This window comes from Phytophthora cinnamomi (assembly GCF_018691715.1).
Source record: "Phytophthora cinnamomi strain GKB4 chromosome Unknown Contig5, whole genome shotgun sequence".
Taxonomy (NCBI): Eukaryota; Oomycota; class Peronosporomycetes; order Peronosporales; family Peronosporaceae; genus Phytophthora; species Phytophthora cinnamomi.
This window is the reverse complement of record NW_027150938.1, coordinates 457,416-479,633: the sequence shown is the minus strand read 5'-3', so window position 1 is coordinate 479,633 and position 22,218 is coordinate 457,416. Positions and strand designations below refer to the sequence as shown.

General features: G+C 56.7%; 4 protein-coding genes across 4 annotated transcripts; 3 read left to right on the top strand and 1 right to left on the bottom strand.

Annotated features, from left to right (window-relative positions):
• Positions 1 to 86: 86 nt before the first annotated feature.
• IUM83_09768 (Amino Acid/Auxin Permease (AAAP) Family) lies at positions 87 to 6,026 on the bottom strand (the record flags this gene model as incomplete). Its single annotated transcript, XM_067934231.1, has 2 exons — positions 87 to 963; positions 5,407 to 6,026. The coding sequence occupies 2 exons, from the start codon at positions 6,024 to 6,026 to the stop codon at positions 87 to 89; spliced, it is 1,497 nt and encodes a 498-aa protein (XP_067799335.1).
• A 3,109-nt stretch (positions 6,027 to 9,135) lies between these two features.
• IUM83_09767 (Retrovirus Polyprotein) lies at positions 9,136 to 11,116 on the top strand (the record flags this gene model as incomplete). Its single annotated transcript, XM_067934230.1, has 3 exons — positions 9,136 to 9,474; positions 9,602 to 10,369; positions 10,967 to 11,116. 3 exons carry the CDS (start codon positions 9,136 to 9,138, stop codon positions 11,114 to 11,116), a joined length of 1,257 nt encoding a protein of 418 aa, XP_067799327.1.
• A 626-nt stretch (positions 11,117 to 11,742) lies between these two features.
• Positions 11,743 to 12,302, top strand: IUM83_09766 (uncharacterized protein; the record flags this gene model as incomplete). The annotated part of the gene is made up of 2 exons (XM_067934229.1): positions 11,743 to 12,098; positions 12,161 to 12,302. The coding sequence occupies 2 exons, from the start codon at positions 11,743 to 11,745 to the stop codon at positions 12,300 to 12,302; spliced, it is 498 nt and encodes a 165-aa protein (XP_067799326.1).
• A 2,032-nt stretch (positions 12,303 to 14,334) lies between these two features.
• On the top strand, positions 14,335 to 18,345 carry IUM83_09765 (Integrase catalytic core protein; the record flags this gene model as incomplete). The annotated part of the gene is made up of 2 exons (XM_067934228.1): positions 14,335 to 17,066; positions 17,184 to 18,345. 2 exons carry the CDS (start codon positions 14,335 to 14,337, stop codon positions 18,343 to 18,345), a joined length of 3,894 nt encoding a protein of 1,297 aa, XP_067799325.1.
• Positions 18,346 to 22,218: the final 3,873 nt, after the last annotated feature.

Here is a 22,218-nt window from a genome sequence, read left to right as displayed (position 1 = left end):
ACTTGACTGCTGACGATGTAAACGAAGCGAAAGGAATCCTATGCACCACGCGGTGTGTTGGGGCCGAACCCAACCGCCGAGCCACTTCAATCCAGCAGGTTAACGTAGACGTCGTCCACCTCGCTCGCTTGACGCGATGCTCCCGCCATACGATGCTTTACCGCGACCAGAGCCACAATGGCGGCCATGGCACTAGCCACCAACAGCTCCGCCGCAGATGGTGACGCGGAGGCGGTCAGCTTCGTGTCGCCATCGTCTTCGTCTTCGTCGTTGACACGCAGCTCCGTGGCCATCATTAGCCTCGTTGTGGCTTCGCACCGCTTCACACCACCCGTCGCGGCTGACTCTGTCAGCGAAACGCAATTCAGAACCGGGCTCGACGCGCAGCACGCGTCATTCACAGCCTTCAACGTCGTCTCCGGTTGAGACGCTCCACTGACCGTCGTGAACACATTGCCGTTGCACGCTTCGAACGGGCCTGGAACTTCGATCGGAGACCCGAGCGCGCACTCAGCAGTGTCGCTTGTGTGCAGCTCGGGGGCATCGCAGTCCTTGAGGGTAAATGGATAGTTGCACGACTCGATGTCGGTTTGCTCGCTGTTGAAGTACTCGTAAGTGAAGTCACAGCTCACCTTCACGTCCGTGGTTTCGGAAGTCTCGGGATCGTACACCAGCTCGAGCGCTAGCTGCTTGGAAATCTCGATACGACCAGAGGTGCTCGTAGGCCATGTCAGTGGCAAGGCAGCCTCTTTAACCTTGTCTACGTTTCCTGGACCACCTTCTGCCAGCCTCACGTAGCATTTGACGTCGGTGTATCTTCCTTTGACAGTGTCAGGATCGTGGGTTGCGTCTGCATCACTGTCGTACGCAAATGTCATCATCACGAAGTCGCTGCCTGGATACGCACACATGTGCGTCTCGGCGTTGGTCCGCGGAGTGGGCGAGTTCTCAGTCCACATTTGTCTGAAGGTCCCACACGCGTTGTGTGGACTATGAGGGTGAAGCACCACAACGAAGCTATCGCGGTACGCTCGTCCACAAGGAGTCCATGCCTCCACATACACAGTAGTTCGAGTGTTGGTGAATGTCAAAGCCGCAGAATCACTCCAAGCAACCCAGTTCTCTGTGTCAACTGCATAACGCCAGAATACATAATCCTCGACATCATATAATGCCAGGTCATCCACACCCCACGATGCCGTGTGCGTGAGTAAATCACCCAACATTGGTGTGTATGAGCAGCCTGCGTTGACTGCAGTGCACTTGATACTGTGATGAATCACATTAAGAGCTGGTGGCACGGATGTAGGTAGCCCACCGAGAACCGCGGTCGTCTCTTCAGCAACGCTGTCCGTAACAGCAGCACTCGCTTCTACCAGAGTATTGCTTGGCATTTCGAGGCAGTAGTCGAAGGCACAACTGTCCGACGTTGCTGTCTTCTTCTCAGTCTTCGATATGTCCGTTCCGCACTTGTAGTCGTAATAATACTCTTTTAGTCCGAGGGACTTGGAACAGCAACGCGTGCACTGCAAACCGTCCAACTCACCCTGGGTAGCCGATGCCAAAAGACTGGTTCTTGGTGCCGTGTTGAGTAGCTTCTTCACGAAATCGTTATCAAAACACTGGCCGTCAAGAGAGGCCAGTTTTGACGCGGAAGGTGCGAAAAAGTCCTGCATTTCTGCTTTGAGGTCATCACAGCGCTCATTTGCACCGGTGCTCACGTCAGATGCACCATCATTGTTTTTGATGTTGCCGTTGCTGTAAAAGGCGGTGAACTTGCCCTCTTGGGCGATTGCCTCAGCAAGCTTGCCATCTGCGTACGACGCGGGGGTGGACAGCGTATTTGATACCGTCGTTTGACACTTGGTTTCGGCGGTTGGTGGATACTTGTCGACGATCGCAACACAACCAGAGCAGCGGGCGATGGCACTGTAATCGGTCGCTGTCATCTCGAGATCGAAGACGCCGAACGTGTTGAACGTAACTTTATTCTCGAGCGTCGTCGGAGTCAACACGTATTCCTTCCACGTCGCCTTCTTCGTCGCGCCAACAGACGCACCTTGTTGAGTGGCTGTGATCGAAATTACAGGGTCGCCCAGAGTGTCATCGTTCTTGTTATCGCGTTCATCCGCGACATAGTTATCCAAAGCTGCAGGAGCAGAAATTTGGCAATCATCTTTCAGCGTGAGCAACGTTTTACTTGGATCTGTCCAGGCACAATCATATCCAAGGTTGTTTGCCTGCCAGAAGCATATCGGAACGCATTCATCATTCGTGAACTCCTGGCCGCTCGGACACTTACACTCCCCGTCGACAATATCTCGCCCTCCTGAGCACGTGCAACCATTGGCACCCTCTGCTGTAGCGCCCACTGGGCACTTACAATCCAGACCATCCTTTATTTTGTGGTTGGGGCACTTGCACAGATTGAAGTTGCCGTCTTGTTCTTGGCCATCCGGACACCCACAGTTCCAAAAAGTATCAAATTCAAAATCACCTGGACATTTACACAGCGCGCTGCTGCCGCTACCCGTAAGCACCGACGTAGACGGACACGTGCAGACATTGTTGACGAGGGTCTGTCCCCCTGCGCACACGCATGCACTACCGTCAAACGTTGACGTCGACGGACATGTGCATTGGCCACCGACAAGCGATCGTCCCCCTGAACATGTGCAGACACCACTCACGGCGCTCGAACCGGAAGGACACACCGCGCAGGCACCATTGACGAACCCCGATGTTGACCCCGGACAGAGGCACAGCGCGCTGCTGCCGCTACCCGTAAGCACCGACGTAGACGGACACGTGCAGACATTGTTGACGAGGGTCTGTCCCCCTGCGCACACGCATGCACTACCGTCAAACGTTGACGTCGACGGACATGTGCATTGGCCACCGACAAGCGATCGTCCCCCTGAACATGTGCAGACACCACTCACGGCGCTCGAACCGGAAGGACACACCGCGCAGGCACCATTGACGAACCCCGATGTTGACCCCGGACAGAGGCACAGCGCGCTGCTGCCGCTACCCGTAAGCACCGACGTAGACGGACACGTGCAGACATTGTTGACGAGGGTCTGTCCCCTGCGCACACGCATGCACTACCGTCAAACGTTGACGTCGACGGACATGTGCATTGGCCACCGACAAGCGATCGTCCCCCTGAACATGTGCAGACACCACTCACGGCGCTCGAACCGGAAGGACACACCGCGCAGGCACCATTGACGAACCCCGATGTTGACCCCGGACAGAGGCACAGCGCGCTGCTGCCGCTACCCGTAAGCACCGACGTAGACGGACACGTGCAGACATTGTTGACGAGGGTCTGTCCCCCTGCGCACACGCATGCACTACCGTCAAACGTTGACGTCGACGGACATGTGCATTGGCCACCGACAAGCGATCGTCCCCCTGAACATGTGCAGACACCACTCACGGCGCTCGAACCGGAAGGACACACCGCGCAGGCACCATTGACGAACCCCGATGTTGACCCCGGACAGAGGCACAGCGCGCTGCTGCCGCTACCCGTAAGCACCGACGTAGACGGACACGTGCAGACATTGTTGACGAGGGTCTGTCCCCTGCGCACACGCATGCACTACCGTCAAACGTTGACGTCGACGGACATGTGCATTGGCCACCGACAAGCGATCGTCCCCCTGAACATGTGCAGACACCACTCACGGCGCTCGAACCGGAAGGACACACCGCGCAGGCACCATTGACGAACCCCGATGTTGACCCCGGACAGAGGCACAGCGCGCTGCTGCCGCTACCCGTAAGCACCGACGTAGACGGACACGTGCAGACATTGTTGACGAGGGTCTGTCCCCCTGCGCACACGCATGCACTACCGTCAAACGTTGACGTCGACGGACATGTGCATTGGCCACCGACAAGCGATCGTCCCCCTGAACATGTGCAGACACCACTCACGGCGCTCGAACCGGAAGGACACACCGCGCAGGCACCATTGACGAACCCCGATGTTGACCCCGGACAGAGGCACAGCGCGCTGCTGCCGCTACCCGTAAGCACCGACGTAGACGGACACGTGCAGACATTGTTGACGAGGGTCTGTCCCCTGCGCACACGCATGCACTACCGTCAAACGTTGACGTCGACGGACATGTGCATTGGCCACCGACAAGCGATCGTCCCCCTGAACATGTGCAGACACCACTCACGGCGCTCGAACCGGAAGGACACACCGCGCAGGCACCATTGACGAACCCCGATGTTGACCCCGGACAGAGGCACAGCGCGCTGCTGCCGCTACCCGTAAGCACCGACGTAGACGGACACGTGCAGACATTGTTGACGAGGGTCTGTCCCCCTGCGCACACGCATGCACTACCGTCAAACGTTGACGTCGACGGACATGTGCATTGGCCACCGACAAGCGATCGTCCCCCTGAACATGTGCAGACACCACTCACGGCGCTTGAACCGGAAGGACACACCGCGCAGGCACCATTGACGAACCCCGATGTTGACCCCGGACAGAGGCACAGCGCGCTGCTGCCGCTACCCGTAAGCACCGACGTAGACGGACACGTGCAGACATTGTTGACGAGGGTCTGTCCCCCTGCGCACACGCATGCACTACCGTCAAACGTTGACGTCGACGGACATGTGCATTGGCCACCGACAAGCGATCGTCCCCCTGAACATGTGCAGACACCACTCACGGCGCTTGAACCGGAAGGACACACCGCGCAGGCACCATTGACGAACCCCGATGTTGACCCCGGACAGAGGCACAGCGCGCTGCTGCCGCTACCCGTAAGCACCGACGTAGACGGACACGTGCAGACATTGTTGACGAGGGTCTGTCCCCCTGCGCACACGCATGCACTACCGTCAAACGTTGACGTCGACGGACATGTGCATTGGCCACCGACAAGCGATCGTCCCCCTGAACATGTGCAGACACCACTCACGGCGCTTGAACCGGAAGGACACACCGCGCAGGCACCATTGACGAACCCCGATGTTGACCCCGGACAGAGGCACAGCGCGCTGCTGCCGCTACCCGTAAGCACCGACGTAGACGGACACGTGCAGGCATTGTTGACGAGGGTTTGACCTCCTAAACATACGCACGCATTGTTGACGAAAGTTGAAGTCGACGGACATGTGCATTGGCCGCCGGTCATCGATCGACCAGCGGAACATGTGCACACTCCCTCAATAACACTTGAACCTGTTGGACACACCGTGCACACGCTATTGATGAACCCCGAAGTTGCTCCTGAGCACTTGCAAGCTCCATTCACCACAGAAGAACCGGCCGGGCATGTTTGACACGCCCCGTCGAGTAACCCCTTCCCCGTACTACACGAGCAGACATTTGGGCTGTTGTCGGAGCCAGAGCTCGCTGGGCAAACGCACTTGCAGGCACCCGACTGGCCCTCTTGATACGAAACGCCATTTGCTAGTGTCGGCGCGCAGTCCACCAAGTTGGTGAGCGATGTTGGTACGATCAAGGACGCAGTGGGCAGCGTCGCGAACACGAGGTCTGTCGGCAGCACCGCGCAGTCGAGGTTGGGACAGACGCGGACAGCGACCGCCCCGGCCACAGTGGGGGTAGTTCTCCCCAACATGACCTCCATACTGGGGGGCCCAGTGATGGGAGTGACTGTTGTCGGGGCGCCGACCGCACTCGAACAGGCCAGGTACGTGTACTGGACGGCGACCTGCCTCGCGTTCGAGATGGACGTGAGCGACAGCGTCGCCAACTTCGTGTACTCAGTGCTGGGCAGGCACAAGGATATGGTCAAGCTCAGCGTGTACATGTTCTTCTCGGTGCAGAACACGGGTTGGCTCGCGGCCATGAGCTCGGCCGGCAGCCCGACGGCCGTGCTGGCGATGGCGTCGGCGTCCGTGATGCGGTACCGAAGCAGGCCGTCGACCCAGGTATCTCCCGGCCGGTAGTCCGGGTTCAGCTCGTCGGCGGAGACGGCCCTCAGTGTGAGCGCCAGCAGCGACAAGAGCGCAGCGGCCCAGGCCATGGCGCAGCAGATGACGTTAGGTCGAGCAAGCAGTCACAGGAGTCGGGACGAGTGCAGCTCGAAAGCGAAAGTGAGCGGAGGGCGAAGAGGGAAGTCATTTCCTGCTCATGCAGCGGCGGCGATGGATACGCAGGCGCGAAGGTCACTTAGCGTCGAAACCGTTGGGCTTGAACGGAGGAACGCGTCTCCAGCGGAGGGCCGCCATGGTGGCGCCTGGTGGACCCGAGATCCGAAGATCGTCGATCCAGGTGAAGATGATAGGAGGGGACCATCGGATTTACTACGCAAAACAGTAGCAGTAACATTACTACTGTTATCAGTAGATTTTGGCCTTGTTACCTGGTGTACTCCTAGCCCTGTGCTATATTAATAATAGTCATGCAATTTCGTAAACATCTACTACGATAGCACTCAGTAGTTCACCCCGTCGCACAAATTGATTACTACCCATAGTTCACCCGCCGGAGCAGTACTGTACTTGTACTGCCGCTAGGTCCACCTTGTCGCAAACCTTTGGCGCCGAAACCCTTCATCAAGGCCCTGCCACTGGAACTCGTGCAGATTGAGGCGGCGCTCTTGAGCGCATGCAGCAGCATGAGCTTAGGGTTATGCAGCTTGATCGAACGGCTCTATTATTATTAGCGACGACGACGCGCGGGAGGCGAAGGATCACTCGGTAAATTATACCGGGCCACTAACGGAATCATTCGCACCGCAGGACACTCTGACGAGTGACACACGACGAGTTGGTCGTCATGATAATGTGGCTGGCGTGGTAATGATCAAGGGCATCAACCTTGTTGATGCAACTGAGGCATACCCTTCATCACCCTACCGGTATTATGCAACACGATATTAGCTTCGAACTGAGAGGCTTCGCAACCTCAGACGAAAGACAGGACCATAGATATCGATTTGGGCGTTGAGAACGAAGAAAGGATGTCTGAGAGTTGCGAGGAACGAGGACCGAACGATCGAGTCTTGCACGCGCAATAACATAATTGGTTCGGTAGTCTGTCTTCTTCACCTTCCTGTTTGCTTTCATTCTTCGATTTATATCTGGCTACTGTATGATGAAGTGCACCATCTATCATACATCGAAGTGCACCTAGACTTGTTGTTGCTTTTTCACCACATTGAGCATTTACCAAACTATAAACCGGCACTATAGCTAACCCAATATGCACGTAGTTTTCCGTAAAGTGTCCTGTAGCAAAATCCGTGTCGTATTCAGGTGCAAAATAATGACAAGGGTATATTTCGGTCAGGTATTTGTTGAGTTTTTAATGTGAGCTGTGCGAAATAATTAACAGGCTGGCTTATTTACTGACAAATACTGACACAAACTTGTGTCTTAATTGTAGTTTGCCAGCGGTTTGGTGAAGAAACCTACCTATTGTTGGCGCAACTTGCGAGAATTTGGCTCTGGTAGCGTTTTTTCCATACATTCATAAGTGTTTTTGTCGTGACTCCATTAGTGAGAACGAGCGCTTCTAACCGTATCTGGCGCTGCGTCATGGAATTAAGCTCGTGAAGGCGTGCAAACGAACGCAAATGCTGTTTAGTACTACTATAGTTGCGATGCTTAGTATCAGTACTAAGTCAGGGCTGCTACCCCTCACTATTAGATCACCGAGGAATTCGGTAGTACTATAGTAGTTAATGAAGTATCACTTGCAAACTGTAAGAAGGAGTGCATTTACTGTAGATTCGCCAATAACGTTAGTGTGGGTGCGCAACCCCACTAACTATAACCGAAGAAAAAAAATATCACAATAATCATATAGACACTAGAGAGCAAAAAACTTCGACCAGGCGCAAAATGGCCCGCACTAATTACACTGCTTATTTGGTAAGAAAAAGTGCCCAAGAGCCTAGTACTGTCAGCCCTGAACCATTGGTAGTGCTGCGACATAGCCACACAGCTGTAGTAGGGAGCCCTGTCACTGGGTTGCCGGACGTGTGCAGGAGCGGCTGGACGGAACGTGTGTTGAGATCGACTTGACGCGGTGACCGGGGTGGTGCACAGCGTGGAGTCGGGGACGAAGTTGTACGACAGCGAGCGGTCGGTGGTCGGGGCGAGCCAGCTGACTACGGGCACTAGCGACGGGAGCAGGTCGCAGTTGAAGATCGGCAGCCGCGGAAGATCGCCGGGAGGAGCGACGCGTGAGCAGTGAGGAGCGGTAAGTATCGGAGAACGGAGGGGCGACGTGTGAGCCCACGACGTGTGGCCAGGAGGCCACGAGCACGGAGATGAGAGCGAAGAGGGAGAGGTCCAAGTAGGAGTAGGAAGGCGCCGTGTGATAGCTTAGGGTAGCTAGGCGACGGGGAGTAGGCTAAGTGGGGGCAACGAGCGGCGGTCTGGCCGTTCGACCCTCAGTTGCGATTTATCACTGGCTAGTGGTGAGTCAAGACTAAAGGAATACACGAAGTTGCGCCGAAGCACAGGTTCCCGCGTGTGGTTCTGCGACTCGAGGGTAGTCGGCCAACGCCTGGAGTAACAACGAAGGTAGGCGAAAGTGGCGGACAGTGCACATGAGGGCGACGTACCAAGTAGGGTGGCCGGGACCGTGGAGAGAGACCACGGGGGCACGAGGTGCACTCCAGAACGCACCTTGGCCGTGAGAGGACGACGCCTCCGAGCACCATCAGCCGTGACGGGGCGTCACCTCGCCCGATTTGCATATCCGGTGGGAGCCGCCTGTGGCTTGCCGGGGCCCAGGTGTCTATGTAGCTCCCTCCCCGCCGTCCCTATTCCCGAGGCCCGCCGTGTCGTTGAAGGGTCGGCCGTCAGCCGTCTGGTCGTCGTAAGCCTCGCACTTGTTGGCAGTCGGCGTTGAACCGTTGACCTAGGTGTGGACGCGGCAACTCGTGTATACTCATGCACCGGGGGCGTGTAATGAGAAGGGAGTTGGGCTTCGGGTTAAGCCCAGTAACCTACATGGTGGTCATGACAGGCGCTTTCCGGGCTAGGTCGTGACTGAGGACCTTAGCGGGCTTAGCGTCAGCGGGCAACGGACTCTGGAAACGAGTGAGAAAAGATAAGAGTGAGAACGAGAAAGCTAACCGAGGGGTTTATTTGTGCTTATAGAGGAGCTAACGAACGGACATGACTACGCAACGTGATCAACGAGCTGAGCTACGAGCCGCGTCGCAAGAACGAGCAGAAACAGCGGCTCGCGAGACGGCAAAGCAACGGCAGCCGCAGCTGACGGCATCAGCGACGCTGGAAACGGAAGACGGAGGAACGGTACTGGTCGAGACGGAGATGATCCGACCGACAACGGGCGACACTCCAACGAACGCCGGGTCGGGAGGCTCGAACCCTGGCGGCGGCAGCGCGACGGCTGGCGGGGCGCCGGCTGGAGCTGGAATACCGGGAAGCACCGCTGGCGCGATGCAGCGTGCGGCGACAGACCCGAGTACGGCGGCGACCCCGAGGACGGCGGTAACGATAAGCGCGGCAGGGACCGCGAGTACTGCGGCTACCACGGGCATGGCGACGAGTCCGAGCGCAGCAACCAACACGACGATGAGCAACTTGACGGCGGGTGGCGGGTGGCGGTGGCGACCAGGGTGGCGAACACCCTGGGCGCGTATCACTGGCCACGGGCATGCCACCAACGACGAGGTACTGGGGATCCTGGGCGGACGACCAGACCCCACCACGCCAGGTGATCGTGCGCGAGAAAGCCAGAGCACTGAAGCTCACCAAGTTCAAAGGGCTGGACGACGGCATGCCGGTCACGATGTGGCTGAAGACGGTCCGCGCTGAGGTCCGTCGGCAGGCTTCGACGATGGGCGTAGAGTGGAGCGACGGGCAGCTCTATCACGAAGTGGCGTCACACCTTGACGGAGAGGCGAAGCGGTGGTTTGCCACCGTCATGGATTCCGTACCACCCAGCGAGGAGAACATCAACACCTTGGCGGGCATGCTGAGGGCTAAGTACCTGACCCAACGCACGACCCCGGAGGTGGTTGACCTCTTGAACGCAAGACGACAGATGCGGGGCGAGCGCCTCGTGGAGTACGCGCAGTCCTTGAGAGAGATTGGGGAGCGTGGCGACGTCGGCGAGAGCTGGCTTGTGAACGCGTTCCTCAAGGGAATGAACAGCGTCGAAGGCGCGACGCACGTGCGAGGACACCGGCCGCAGACACTTGACGAGGCTGTGCGGCTGGCGGTCCCACACGTCGGCGAGTACGGAGAAGGGTACGGCGTCGGACTTGAGGCCGCGATGACGCGCTGGGACGACCGGGAGACCCAGCGAGGGCGCGGGCTCTTGGCGACGGCTGGAGCGATGAGCAGCCAGGAGCAATCGGGACTTCGGGGCAACTTGACGAATGTAGCAACTGGGTATGGCCCCATGTGGGGGGCGACACTGAAGCCACCCCGGTACGATACCGAAGGCAGACCGGTATCGACGGGAGGAGCCAGTTCAACTGAATGGTGGAAGGCAATTCCACCAGGATTTTCACTGGTACCTACTGGTAGGCAAGCTACTCTGGGTGAAGGTTGGAATTTTCAAACGGCTGGCGGTGACCAGTCTGGAGCACGCGGAAAACGGCAAAGCGGCGACCAGCACGGAAGACGGCCAGCGAAGGCCTTGAAGGTGGAAGCTAACTACGGCGACTCGGCAGGAGCGACGAGCGCGACCAACCCCACGCTAGGAACGCGTGAGGGTCGGCTACGCAACCTGGACCGATACCAGGAGCGCGTCCAAGCGCAGCGGGCGCCAGGAGGAAGCACGCCGGCCGTTCACCGGCCAGGCGTCGACTGTTTCTACTGTGGGCGGAGCGGACACTACGCGCGAGAATGCGACCTGAAGCGGTCTGACCTGGCCGCTAGGGACGCAGACGCAAGGCAAGACGGCTGAAAAGACAACGGACCGACGACGGGAAACGGCCCGCGAGCGTAAGGTCCCCGGCCTTACTGCTCGCAGGACCTGATCCGGGAAGACTACGAGGACGAGGGGCGCCGCACACGCGAGGAAGGGTTCGCGATGCTGGCGTCCGAGGGCGGCAACGTGGGGCAGCCCACCGAGTTAGAGAAGAGCACGGCCGGCACTGGCGCGGGCGACAAGTGGCAGTGAGCGCCGCGTCGTGGTCTACGCTGGGGATGGCGAGACGCCCCGCGAGCGTACGCCACGCAGCAACGCAGCAGCGGAGGCTCTGGTGAGCGCCACCGCGACGCGAGGCAAGTCCACGGGCCTAAGCACGACGACAAGCGAGGTGCCGACGACTGGGGATGGCGGAGCGCGAGAAAGGGCGACCGCGAGTGCGACGGCAGCAACGATGTTGGCGGTGACAACGCCAACGACGGTAAACGCGGCTGAGGCGACCGCCGGGCAGGTGACGAGAGCGACCGAAGAGAAGATGGCGACGGTGGCAAGGAAGGCAGAGGCGTACGCCCACACCAACGAGGGAGGCGACAGTGATCTCCGGCAAGAAATCCAGCCGACGGACGGCAGGACGGAGAACGGAGAGCGGAACCACCGGTCCGGTGGATTAGAACCGATGGCGACCCGCCGACAAGAAGGCGTGGGACCGGCAGCAGCAGAGAAGATAGCAACGGCGGAGAGGCCGGTAGTGGTGAGACCGCCAGGAATAGCAATAAGAGGGGGCAGTCAGCAACCACCTCCGTCAGGGAGAACGCAAGGAGCAGCAAGTGAGGCACCGGCATCACTCTCGAAGAAGCGGCGGCGACAGAAGACGAGCAATGACAAAGAGCAGTCGGCGCTGCAGCGACAACGACGTGAAGCAGTTGACGCCGCGCGCGAAGCGCGCGCATCGCGCAGGCAAGTTATGCGTGACGAGCAGGAAGCCGCAGCCGCGGCGGAGACTAGTACAAACCGTGATCGTCGGATTCACGGCGGTCGCAATGCCGAAAACGAAGACGGAGACGGAAACGAGCCTGCGCGAGAGGCACCTAGACCTCAACGCGGCGGCGGGACTGACGATGGAACAGCAGCTGTCACTGGTGATGGTCGAGGCGGACATCAAGGAGCTGCAGTGGAAATGCTGCAAGGCCGAGGACGGCCGCGACGGCCCGCTCCGATGCCGGAGCTACTGCAGGTACCAACAGCAGGGTTCATCATCGAGAGAGCGCGGCGACGAGTGCGAAATCGGGCAGGCAGATACGTACTGGAGCACGAAGTGCAGTACGGCGTACGACGTGGAGGGCCGATGGGCCGGCGCTGGCTGTCGGCCGAGGAGTTCGAGGCGCTCGACGACGCCCACAAGATCGAGGACGATCTTGATGCCGGGGATGGCGTGTAGTAGGGAGCCCTGTCACTGGGTTGCCGGACGTGTGCAGGAGCGGCTGGACGGAACGTGTGTTGAGATCGACTTGACGCGGTGACCGGGGTGGTGCACAGCGTGGAGTCGGGGACGAAGTTGTACGACAGCGAGCGGTCGGTGGTCGGGGCGAGCCAGCTGACTACGGGCACTAGCGACGGGAGCAGGTCGCAGTTGAAGATCGGCAGCCGCGGAAGATCGCCGGGAGGAGCGACGCGTGAGCAGTGAGGAGCGGTAAGTATCGGAGAACGGAGGGGCGACGTGTGAGCCCACGACGTGAGGCCAGGAGGCCACGAACACGGAGATGAGAGCGAAGAGGGAGAGGTCCAAGTAGGAGTAGGAAGGCGCCGTGTGATAGCTTAGGGTAGCTAGGCGACGGGGAGTAGGCTAAGTGGGGGCAACGAGCGGCGGTCTGGCCGTTCGACCCTCAGTTGCGATTTATCACTGGCTAGTGGTGAGTCAAGACTAAAGGAATACACGAAGTTGCGCCGAAGCACAGGTTCCCGCGTGTGGTTCTGCGACTCGAGGGTAGTCGGCCAACGCCTGGAGTAACAACGAAGGTAGGCGAAAGTGGCGGACAGTGCACATGAGGGCGACGTACCAAGTAGGGTGGCCGGGACCGTGGAGAGAGACCACGGGGGCACGAGGTGCACTCCAGAACGCACCTTGGCCGTGAGAGGACGACGCCTCCGAGCACCATCAGCCGTGACGGGGCGTCACCTCGCCCGATTTGCATATCCGGTGGGAGCCGCCTGTGGCTTGCCGGGGCCCAGGTGTCTATGTAGCTCCCTCCCCGCCGTCCCTATTCCCGAGGCCCGCCGTGTCGTTGAAGGGTCGGCTGTCAGCCGTCTGGTCGTCGTAAGCCTCGCACTTGTTGGCAGTCGGCGTTGAACCGTTGACCTAGGTGTGGACGCGGCAACTCGTGTATACTCATGCACCGGGGGCGTGTAATGAGAAGGGAGTTGGGCTTCGGGTTAAGCCCAGTAAACTACAAGCCATAGTGCACTATGCAGTCTCCGCATGACAACTATTTTCAATATGTACTAACGGGATGTTCTGGCAGAGCTGCCGGTTCCGTTCCGGGAACATTAATACTAGCATTTTATCGACTCTCGACCGAGTTCCACCTGGATCAAGACGGTATTGCACCACCTAGGGATTCTGAAGGGGGCCAACCCTCGGCAACACGTGTTTAAATAACCTGGGATCAAATAGATCGGGTCATTCTCTCCAGCACTGCGATAAGCCTGCCTACAAGGTAATCAATTTTCTTCTTCTTCTTCCATATGCGTAGGTAGAGATCATTGAGCTCAGCTACCCCGTCAGTGAGTGGCGCAGGTCTCTCTATCACATATTTTGCATATACTATTGGTCGCCGCAAAGTGTGCGGCACCAGCACATTCGGAAGCAGTGCACGGAAAAAATAATATAATACAATAATTATAGTATTATATTAATGAAATAACATATTATTGCGAAATCGAGATTTCCGTACAGTATGAAATTGTTGCCATAATAAATATCTGGGTGTGAGTATTCGTGATCCGCATCGACTGACACCAATGAACTCATTCCAATCGGCTCGACAACTTCATTCCTACAGTTGATTAGTGTCATACCCAGTTCCTACTCAATCGCAGGTGTGGTATTACTAGGACCTCAAGCACATTTGTTGCAGGGTACTGAACCTTGGTACACTGTACCAGTTCCGAGGTACCCGAACCGGTTAACCGAACCGGTCCAATACGACCACACGTTGATTAGACGAGTAGGTTGATTGGACGAGCAGTGTAGAATGATGGTTGATTAGACGCACTAGTTGATAGGACGCATGGTCGCGTGTCTTTAGCACTAGCCTAGGGTGTAAGCTCCAACAATCCAATCACTTCTGAATTTCGATTCAACCCCCCAAGTGACCTTCCTCGCCTCGCCCCAAGCCTCGGCGGTGTCTACGACCAAGTCTCCAAGTGCAAGATCCCAGTACGACCTTCTTCAGGTTATGAGCCCAAGCACCATGTCCTCTGTCCAAGACACCAAGATCTCCATCGACAAGTTCAACGGCGACAACTACGCCACGTGGAACCGCTACATGCGTGGCGTGTTCCTGACCAAGTCGGTGTGGAGCGTCGTGAACCGCGAGACGAAACCAAGCTTCGCGGACACGAGGGCCAAGGACGACTACGTCAAGTCGAGCAACATCGCGTTCGGCCTGATGTTGCTCCACATGGATGCTGACTACCATCATGTGGTCGACGACTGCGAGGAAGCGTGGGTGGCCTGGACGCGACTGCGTTCGCTCTACGGGGGGTCGCAGAAGGCTGGACGCATCTACCTGAAGCGCCAGCTCTTCAGCATGGAGATGGCAGAAGGCGGCAATGTGCTTCATCATTGCAATGAAGTCCTCAACATCAGCGCCAAGCTCAGCAACATCGGCGCCAAGATGGAGGATGAAGACGTGGCGATCTGCTTGCTCAGGAGTCTGCCCAAGAGTTTCGAGAACGTCGTTCTCAACTTGGAGATGAGCAACGCAGAGCTGCGCACTCAAGATGTGATCAAGGTGCTCACGAATGAGCACATCAAGCGGCAGGGCGAGAAGACGGCTCAGGTGAAGATTGAAGACGCTGCGAGGGCCTTCAATGCCGAGCGTGAAAGTCGCCACTGCACGTACTGCGGAAAATCGGGGCACGTCATGGAAAAGTGCTGGACCAAGCAGAAGGAGGAGAATCGAGGTGCACGACGTGGCCGGTCTGGTCGCGGTGCGAACAACGTCCAGTGGCGTGACGACAGCGATGACGACTGCGTCGCGTTCGCGGTCTCTATGGAGTGTGGAGTCTCCAGGACCAACAAGTTTCAAGGCTCATGGGCGATCGACAGTGGTGCCACGCACCACATCTGCAACGACAAGGCCAAGTTTGTCGACATCAAGGTGTGCGACGAAGGTGAACTCACGGTCGCCAACGGCAACACGGCCAAGATCATGGGAGTCGGGACGGTCATGCAGCGGGTCACTTTGCCCAACGGCAAGGAGCGCGACATCCGCATTCAAGATGCACTTTACGTGCCAAGCATGAACAAGAACCTGCTTTCGGTGCCGCAGATCAACCGAAGCGGACAGTTCAAGGTGGTGTTTGATGGTGCTGAAATGCACATCGCACAGAAGAAGTCGAAGAAAATCGTGGCTTCCGCGGACCTGATCGACGGCCTCTACTGGCTCCGAGTCCCAAGCTGCGCTGCGAATTCGGTGTCCAAGGCGTCGGTCAACGCGGTGGATCTTCATGCGCGTTTGGGTCACGCGCCGAATGACGTTCTTCGGAAGATGGTCTCAAGTGGCATGGTGACGGGTGCGAAAATGCCGACATCGTCGAAGAAGTCAAGCCAATGTCGTGGGTGCCAACAAGGGAAAATGGTGCAAAAGCCCTTCCCGAGCAACCCGAACAAGCGCAAGTACAAGCCGTTCGAGTTCCTCCACTTCGACATCTGCGGACCCATGGAGGAAGAGTCGCTGGGTGGCAGCCGCTACCTGTTGCTGATCACGGACGAAGCCAGCGGCTGCATGTCGGGATTCTGTCTGCGAGCCAGGTCGGAGAGTGAAGGCTGCTTGCGCCGATTCATCACCAAGGTGGAGAAGCAATTCGATGCCAGGGTGAAGTTCGTGCGTCATGACGGAGCCAAGGAGTTCGCGACCAATTCGCTCTTGGCGTACTACGAAGACCACGGCATCGAAGTGCAGCCCACGGTTCGGTATGCGCACCAAACCAACGCGACGGCTGAACGAGCCAACCGAACCATCGTGACCATCGGCCGCAGCATGCTTCACTACGCCGGGTTGGACAAGACGTTCTGGGCGGAAGCAGCGATGACGGCGATTTACATCAAGAATCGTCTGCCGTCACCCAAGTCGCCCGACAAAACCCCGTTCGAGATCGTCTACAAGTCCAAGCCCAACGTGAAGCACATGCGGATCTTCGGGTGCAAGGCCTACGTTTTGACGCCGAAGGAGAAGCGACTCAAGTGGGACCCGAAAGCTCGCGAAGGAATTTTCATGGGTTACGAGGAGCGTTCCAAGGCGTATCGAGTTTATGACATCGAGGCGGGGCAGGTGGTGATTTCTCGCGATGTCACATTCGATGAGTCAAGCTTCGACGACTCCAAGGCTGCTGATGGTGAAGAAGTCAACCGACTTACCGACGTTTTCGACGACATGCAAGTCTCCGACGACTCCGGCACAAGGGTGTTCACGCAGGCGGGGAAGCGCAAATCGTGTCCGGACAACCAAGATCGCGACAATGTTCGGCGTCCTCGTCGCAGTGCTGGACTCGAAGAAGCAAGTGCGCCTGGACGCTCGGAAGATGAAGACCAACGTGAATCTACGGCGACGCAAGAAGAAAAATCGGAAGAAGACGATGAAGACGGCTCGACCCCACCCATGTTCTGGCGTGCAAGTGCGAATGCTGTGGAAGCAAGCGACAGCGCGGAGCCGAAGACGTTTCAAGAAGCTGTGAACGGACCAGACCAAGTCCAGTGGCGCAAGGCAATTCGTGCCGAACTCAAGTCAATGCGGCTGCGAGGTGTCTTCCGCGCCGCCAAACTGCCCAACAACCAGCGCGCAGTCGGAACCAAGTGGGTGTTCAAGATCAAGCGCAACGCGGACGGATCGATCGAGAAGTTCAAGGCTCGGCTCGTCGCGAAAGGCTTCGTGCAGAAGTATGGCATCGACTACACCGAGACGTTTTCGCCCGTGGTCAAGTACGTCACGCTGCGAATGATGATTGCGGTTGCCAAGTACTTCGGATGGCCGATGGACCAGCTCGACGTGGTGACTGCGTTCCTGTACGGCTTGATGAAGGAGAAGGTGTTCTGCAGCGTGCCTGAAGGCGTGGAACTGGACGACGGTTTCGACTGCGTGGAACTGCTCAAGGCGATTTACGGGCTCAAGCAAGCTTCGCGAGTTTGGAACGAGACCTTCGACGAGTATGTGCGCTCCATCGGATTTCGCGTGTCAAGCTACGACCCCTGCCTCTACATCAAGGTCGTCGACGGCGAATGCGTTCTGCTGCTGGTCTACGTAGACGACGTTTTGGTGACCGGAAGTTCGGCTGATCTGATCGCGGAAGTCAAGCGCCAACTCAAGTCGCGGTTCGAGATGACCGACAGTGGCAAGTGTTCCTTCATCCTCGGGATCGAGGTGGTCGACAACGCGGATGGCAGTGTTACGCTGAGCCAAGCTCGCTACATCAACGACATCCTGGAGCGCTTCGGCATGCAAGACTGCAAACCCGCTGCAAGCCCGGTCGACATCAGCATGAAGCTAGTATCAAGCGACGCCATGACCAAGTTGGACGCGCCATTTCGCGAGGCTGTCGGTGCACTCATGCACTTGATGACATCGACTCGCCCGGACATTGCGTTCGCTGTCGGCTACGTGTCACGCTTCATGGAGAACCCGCAAGTCGAGCACTGGATTGCGGTCAAGCGCATCTTCCGCTACCTTCAAGGGACCAAGTCGCACGGACTCCGTTTTTCGCCGGGCAAGGGCATCGACTTTCAAGGTTACTCGGATGCCGACTGGGCTGGTGATCTTAGTGATCGCAAGTCTACGTCGGGCTACCTGTTCCAAGTCGCCGGCGGACCGATCTCATGGGGTTCCAAGAAGCAGTCAAGTGTGTCGCTATCGACAAGCGAGGCCGAGTACATCGCACTGAGTTTGGCGATTCAAGAAGGCAAGTGGGTGCACAAGCTGCTGTGCGAGATCCTGGTTGCTGCAAGAGGAGTCACGCCCGAGTTGAAGATTTTCGAAGACAACCAGTCGTGCATCAAGATGACCAAGAACCCCGTGAACCATGGCCGCGCCAAGCACATCGACATCAAGTACCATCACATCCGCGACGAAGTCAAGCGCGGCGAAGTGATCGTCGAGTACTGCGAGACTGCCACCATGCTGGCCGACATCATGACCAAGGGACTTGCCGGACCACGCCACAAGGACTTGACGGCTGCGCTCGGCGTTCACGCGTGTTCGCATTGAGGGGGCGTGTTGCAGGGTACTGAACCTTGGTACACTGTACCAGTTCCGAGGTACCCGAACCGGTTAACCGAACCGGTCCAATACGACCACACGTTGATTAGACGAGTAGGTTGATTGGACGAGCAGTGTAGAATGATGGTTGATTAGACGCACTAGTTGATAGGACGCATGGTCGCGTGTCTTTAGCACTAGCCTAGGGTGTAAGCTCCAACAATCCAATCACTTCTGAATTTCGATTCAACCCCCCAAGTGACCTTCCTCGCCTCGCCCCAAGCCTCGGCGGTGTCTACGACCAAGTCTCCAAGTGCAAGATCCCAGTACGACCTTCTTCAACATTGGTTGGTAGGGAGTAGTGTTGGCAATTCACCGTTAATATCGCTGATATTAACGGTTATAATCATTTACATTCTTGATTCCCACCTTGACATTCAAGGTGAAAATCGAAGGTTAACCAACTGCAAGTGATGCTACCTTGATACTGGAAGACCTCGATCCACCTCCCAGCACTCTTAGATTCGACTTGCCTTGCTCCCAGGCCTCTTGCTGTCGGTACTGCTGGTGCCGCTGCCCGCGCCTGAGCCCCCTCGCACAGTCTCACACGTTACAGTTGTGCTGGTGGTACTGCTGCACACGTTGTTGCCGACAAGCTCTACGCGAAGCTCTTCCCTCAAGTCACCGCGCTTCTCATAGCTTAACCCCTCACTCAACCGCCGCCGGCAAGAGGAGCTGCTGTACTCGTTCTCGTCCAAGCCCTCCAAGTGCAGCAGACGCACGGAACCGCGCAGTCGTCCCCCATACACACCCACTCACTTCTCCGTGTCCAAAGGCATCCCTTGTTTCTGGGGACACGGGGTTGAAGTTTCTCCGTCTACAAACGATCCGGAATCGTACATCCAGTTCACAGGGCACGCCGCCGACACAACGATCGTCGCCAGCGTACTCGTCAACAGCGCCGAGGGTCGCTTCGCTTGGCTAGAAGTGCAAGAACATTACCTTTAGCCACTGCTACTCGTGACCGGACCTGGTTCTGAGCCTTGAGTGGCAATGGCACCACCGCAGCATGAGATTTGGGGCCTGTTCGGCGTAGCTGTTGCTCGTGTATGTCGTGAAAAGCCCCACCCAGATGTTAGTTGCAACGCGTGCGGAGTGATCGTGAAGAACGCGCAGCCGTCCCGTAACATACTACGGCACGTGCTCAAGTGCGACCGGCTTAACACGGATTCAAAAGCGCGATGGCTGGAGTACGATTCGCAGCGTCGTCACCAAAGGGCTGAAAAACTGGCGACTCCACCTAAGCCACGTCGGACTACGACCAGTAGCTCCCCACCAACGACCAAACGCTGGTTGAGTACGCCTAAAAGCGCATCACCGCGAGCTAGCTCACGCAAAAAACGACGAAGTTCTTCTCTCAAGTCGCTCAATCAGCAACAAGAAGCAAATTTCCTGAGAGTTGCAATGGGATTTATCGCAACAGGTATTCCATTCGGAGTAATTGATGACCCTCATTTTCAAGCCATGTTTGACTACGAGCTGCCTTCTCGTCGCCAGATTTCGGGCCGGCTGCTGGATATGCTTTTTCAGCGCGAATTAGCTAGAATTATTGCGATTATGCGTGGTGCTACGGAGTGGACCCTTGTGACGGATGGGTGGTCAAATGTGAACGGAGATAGCATCGTTAATTTTGTCTTCGTGAATCCGACGCTTCCGCCCATTTTCTGGAAATCTATCAATACGATGGCTAAAGGGCACACGGGGCGCTCCATAGCGGATACAATTCTAGCTGCGATACAGGAGGTTCAGTTCGCCGATGGTAGAAATGTTGTCACCGCTGTAGTTACCGATAACGCCGCCAACATGAAGAAAGCGTGGAAGCTGGTTAGGAAGGAGCGCCCGGGCATGGTTTGCACTGGTTGCACAGCGCATGGAATGAACCGGTTGGTGAAGGACATTTTCAGGCTGAAGTTTTCAAGAATGTGCTCGAGAAAGTTCAGAAACTAGCCCGCTTTATCAAGGGGCGGCGTGGGCTTTGGTCACGGTTCCGTGATATCCATAAACAACTTAAGAACAAAGGTGAAAAGCGTCGACTTCTCTCGCTGACGGTGGCTACACGTTGGTATACGCACGAGAAATGCATTGCCAACGTCGTTCAAAATCGAGATGTCATCGCCGCAATCTTCGCTGACACGGCATTTCTCAATAACTACAAGGGGTCGGACCTGGACGAAGCCTCAACAATTTTCAAGGACAACAAATTCAGGGAGCATGCAACACTGGCGGTGAAGCTTATCCACCCCATAAACGTCAGTCTTGCCGCATTTGAGCGCGACAACTGCAGCATAGCACTGGTGTATCATCAGTATCAGTGGCTGCGTAACCACGCAATTTACACTAAGACCTTGGAAGGATGCGATGCGGGGCTGCAAAACGATGTGCTGAATGCTATTGAGAACCGTCAGAAGACAATATGCTGGGCGCCGCTCGGAATTGCGCACATGCTCGACCAGACAAAGTCCATGGATGACCACGACGCAAAGGAGTTGATCAATTCTGCCACGAATCTCGCCAAGGAGTTAGGTATGGTGGAGGAGGACCTCGAAGGTGCTTTCCATGAACAGCTGCAGGAGTTTGGCTTAGAGAAATGCAGTTGGACAGGGGACGATCTTAGAGAAAATATTCGCTATAGCCCTCTGAATTGGTGGTCGCTACCCGACAAAAAGTATTGCCTGGTGCAGCAATTCGCGAAGTTATTGTTGTCTATCCCAACCTCGTCGGCATCAAGTGAGCGAAGCTGGAGCATTCACGGATTCATCCACACGAAACTACGCAATCGTCTCAAACCTGAGCGAGTCAACAATGTAACGGGGTTACACGTACAAGTGGCTACAAGCCACTTGTGAATTTAACAGATAGGTTATCTGTTAAACGTTTTGGATACTTCCTCACATTGGTGTAAGACACACCGATGGATACATTGAAGTGGACCACCACAGTGAGTGGTCCACACATACCCAAAGATCCTATTGGTAGAAAGCAGCATCTTTCTACCAATCAGAGACATGCATATTAGCGGGGCTCTGACAGCCAGCCGCTGTCAACCCTTTCATAGATGATAAACAGTTTTTAGCAGATTTTAGAGGAAGATCAATTTACAAGCAATACAGTTCTCATTTTACCTTAAACTAGCTACTTGGAGTCTTGTCTAAGTTAACTTATATTTGTGTACTCAAATATAATTAACCTAAGTAATTACTAAGTACTTACGCGTCCTCATACACGTAGCGCACATGTAAGCTAAAGTAGTGAGTCAAGTTAGACCCACTACACCTGGTAGCACTTTGTAGTCCGTCCAACGACCGACTGCTTGACGTTCGTACGCGGTGTACGAACGCGGAGCCGAGAACCACATGAGCACGGAGGTGCCCATGGAGAGCTCCAACACGCCTGCAACGCATGTTGCACGCGCTGACTGCCCACACCTGTCTGACCCAGAGTGGGAAGCCCTCCAACGACTGTCAACAGTCATTGGAGAAGCGGCGATAGCTACAATGCTGCGTACGCTATCGCCGACGGAGCAACATGGTGTTGCTCTGGGGTTCATCATGAAGGAGCAGCGTGACGCTGCTTCCTCAGTGACGGCGTCGTCAGGGACGACACCGCGTGCTCAACCATTAAAGTTGAGCGTAAGCAATTACGTGGGAAGAGAGGGCGAGCCTCTCCTCCGATGGCTTGTCGAACTCGACACAGCCATAGCGGCTCGACGCATCGTCGACCCGCTGTCGAAGGTCGCGTTCGCCATGTCCTGCCTTGGCGGACGCGCAAGGGGTTGGGCGTATGGACGCCGACTCTCCGATCCTACGTGCTTCAGCACGTACG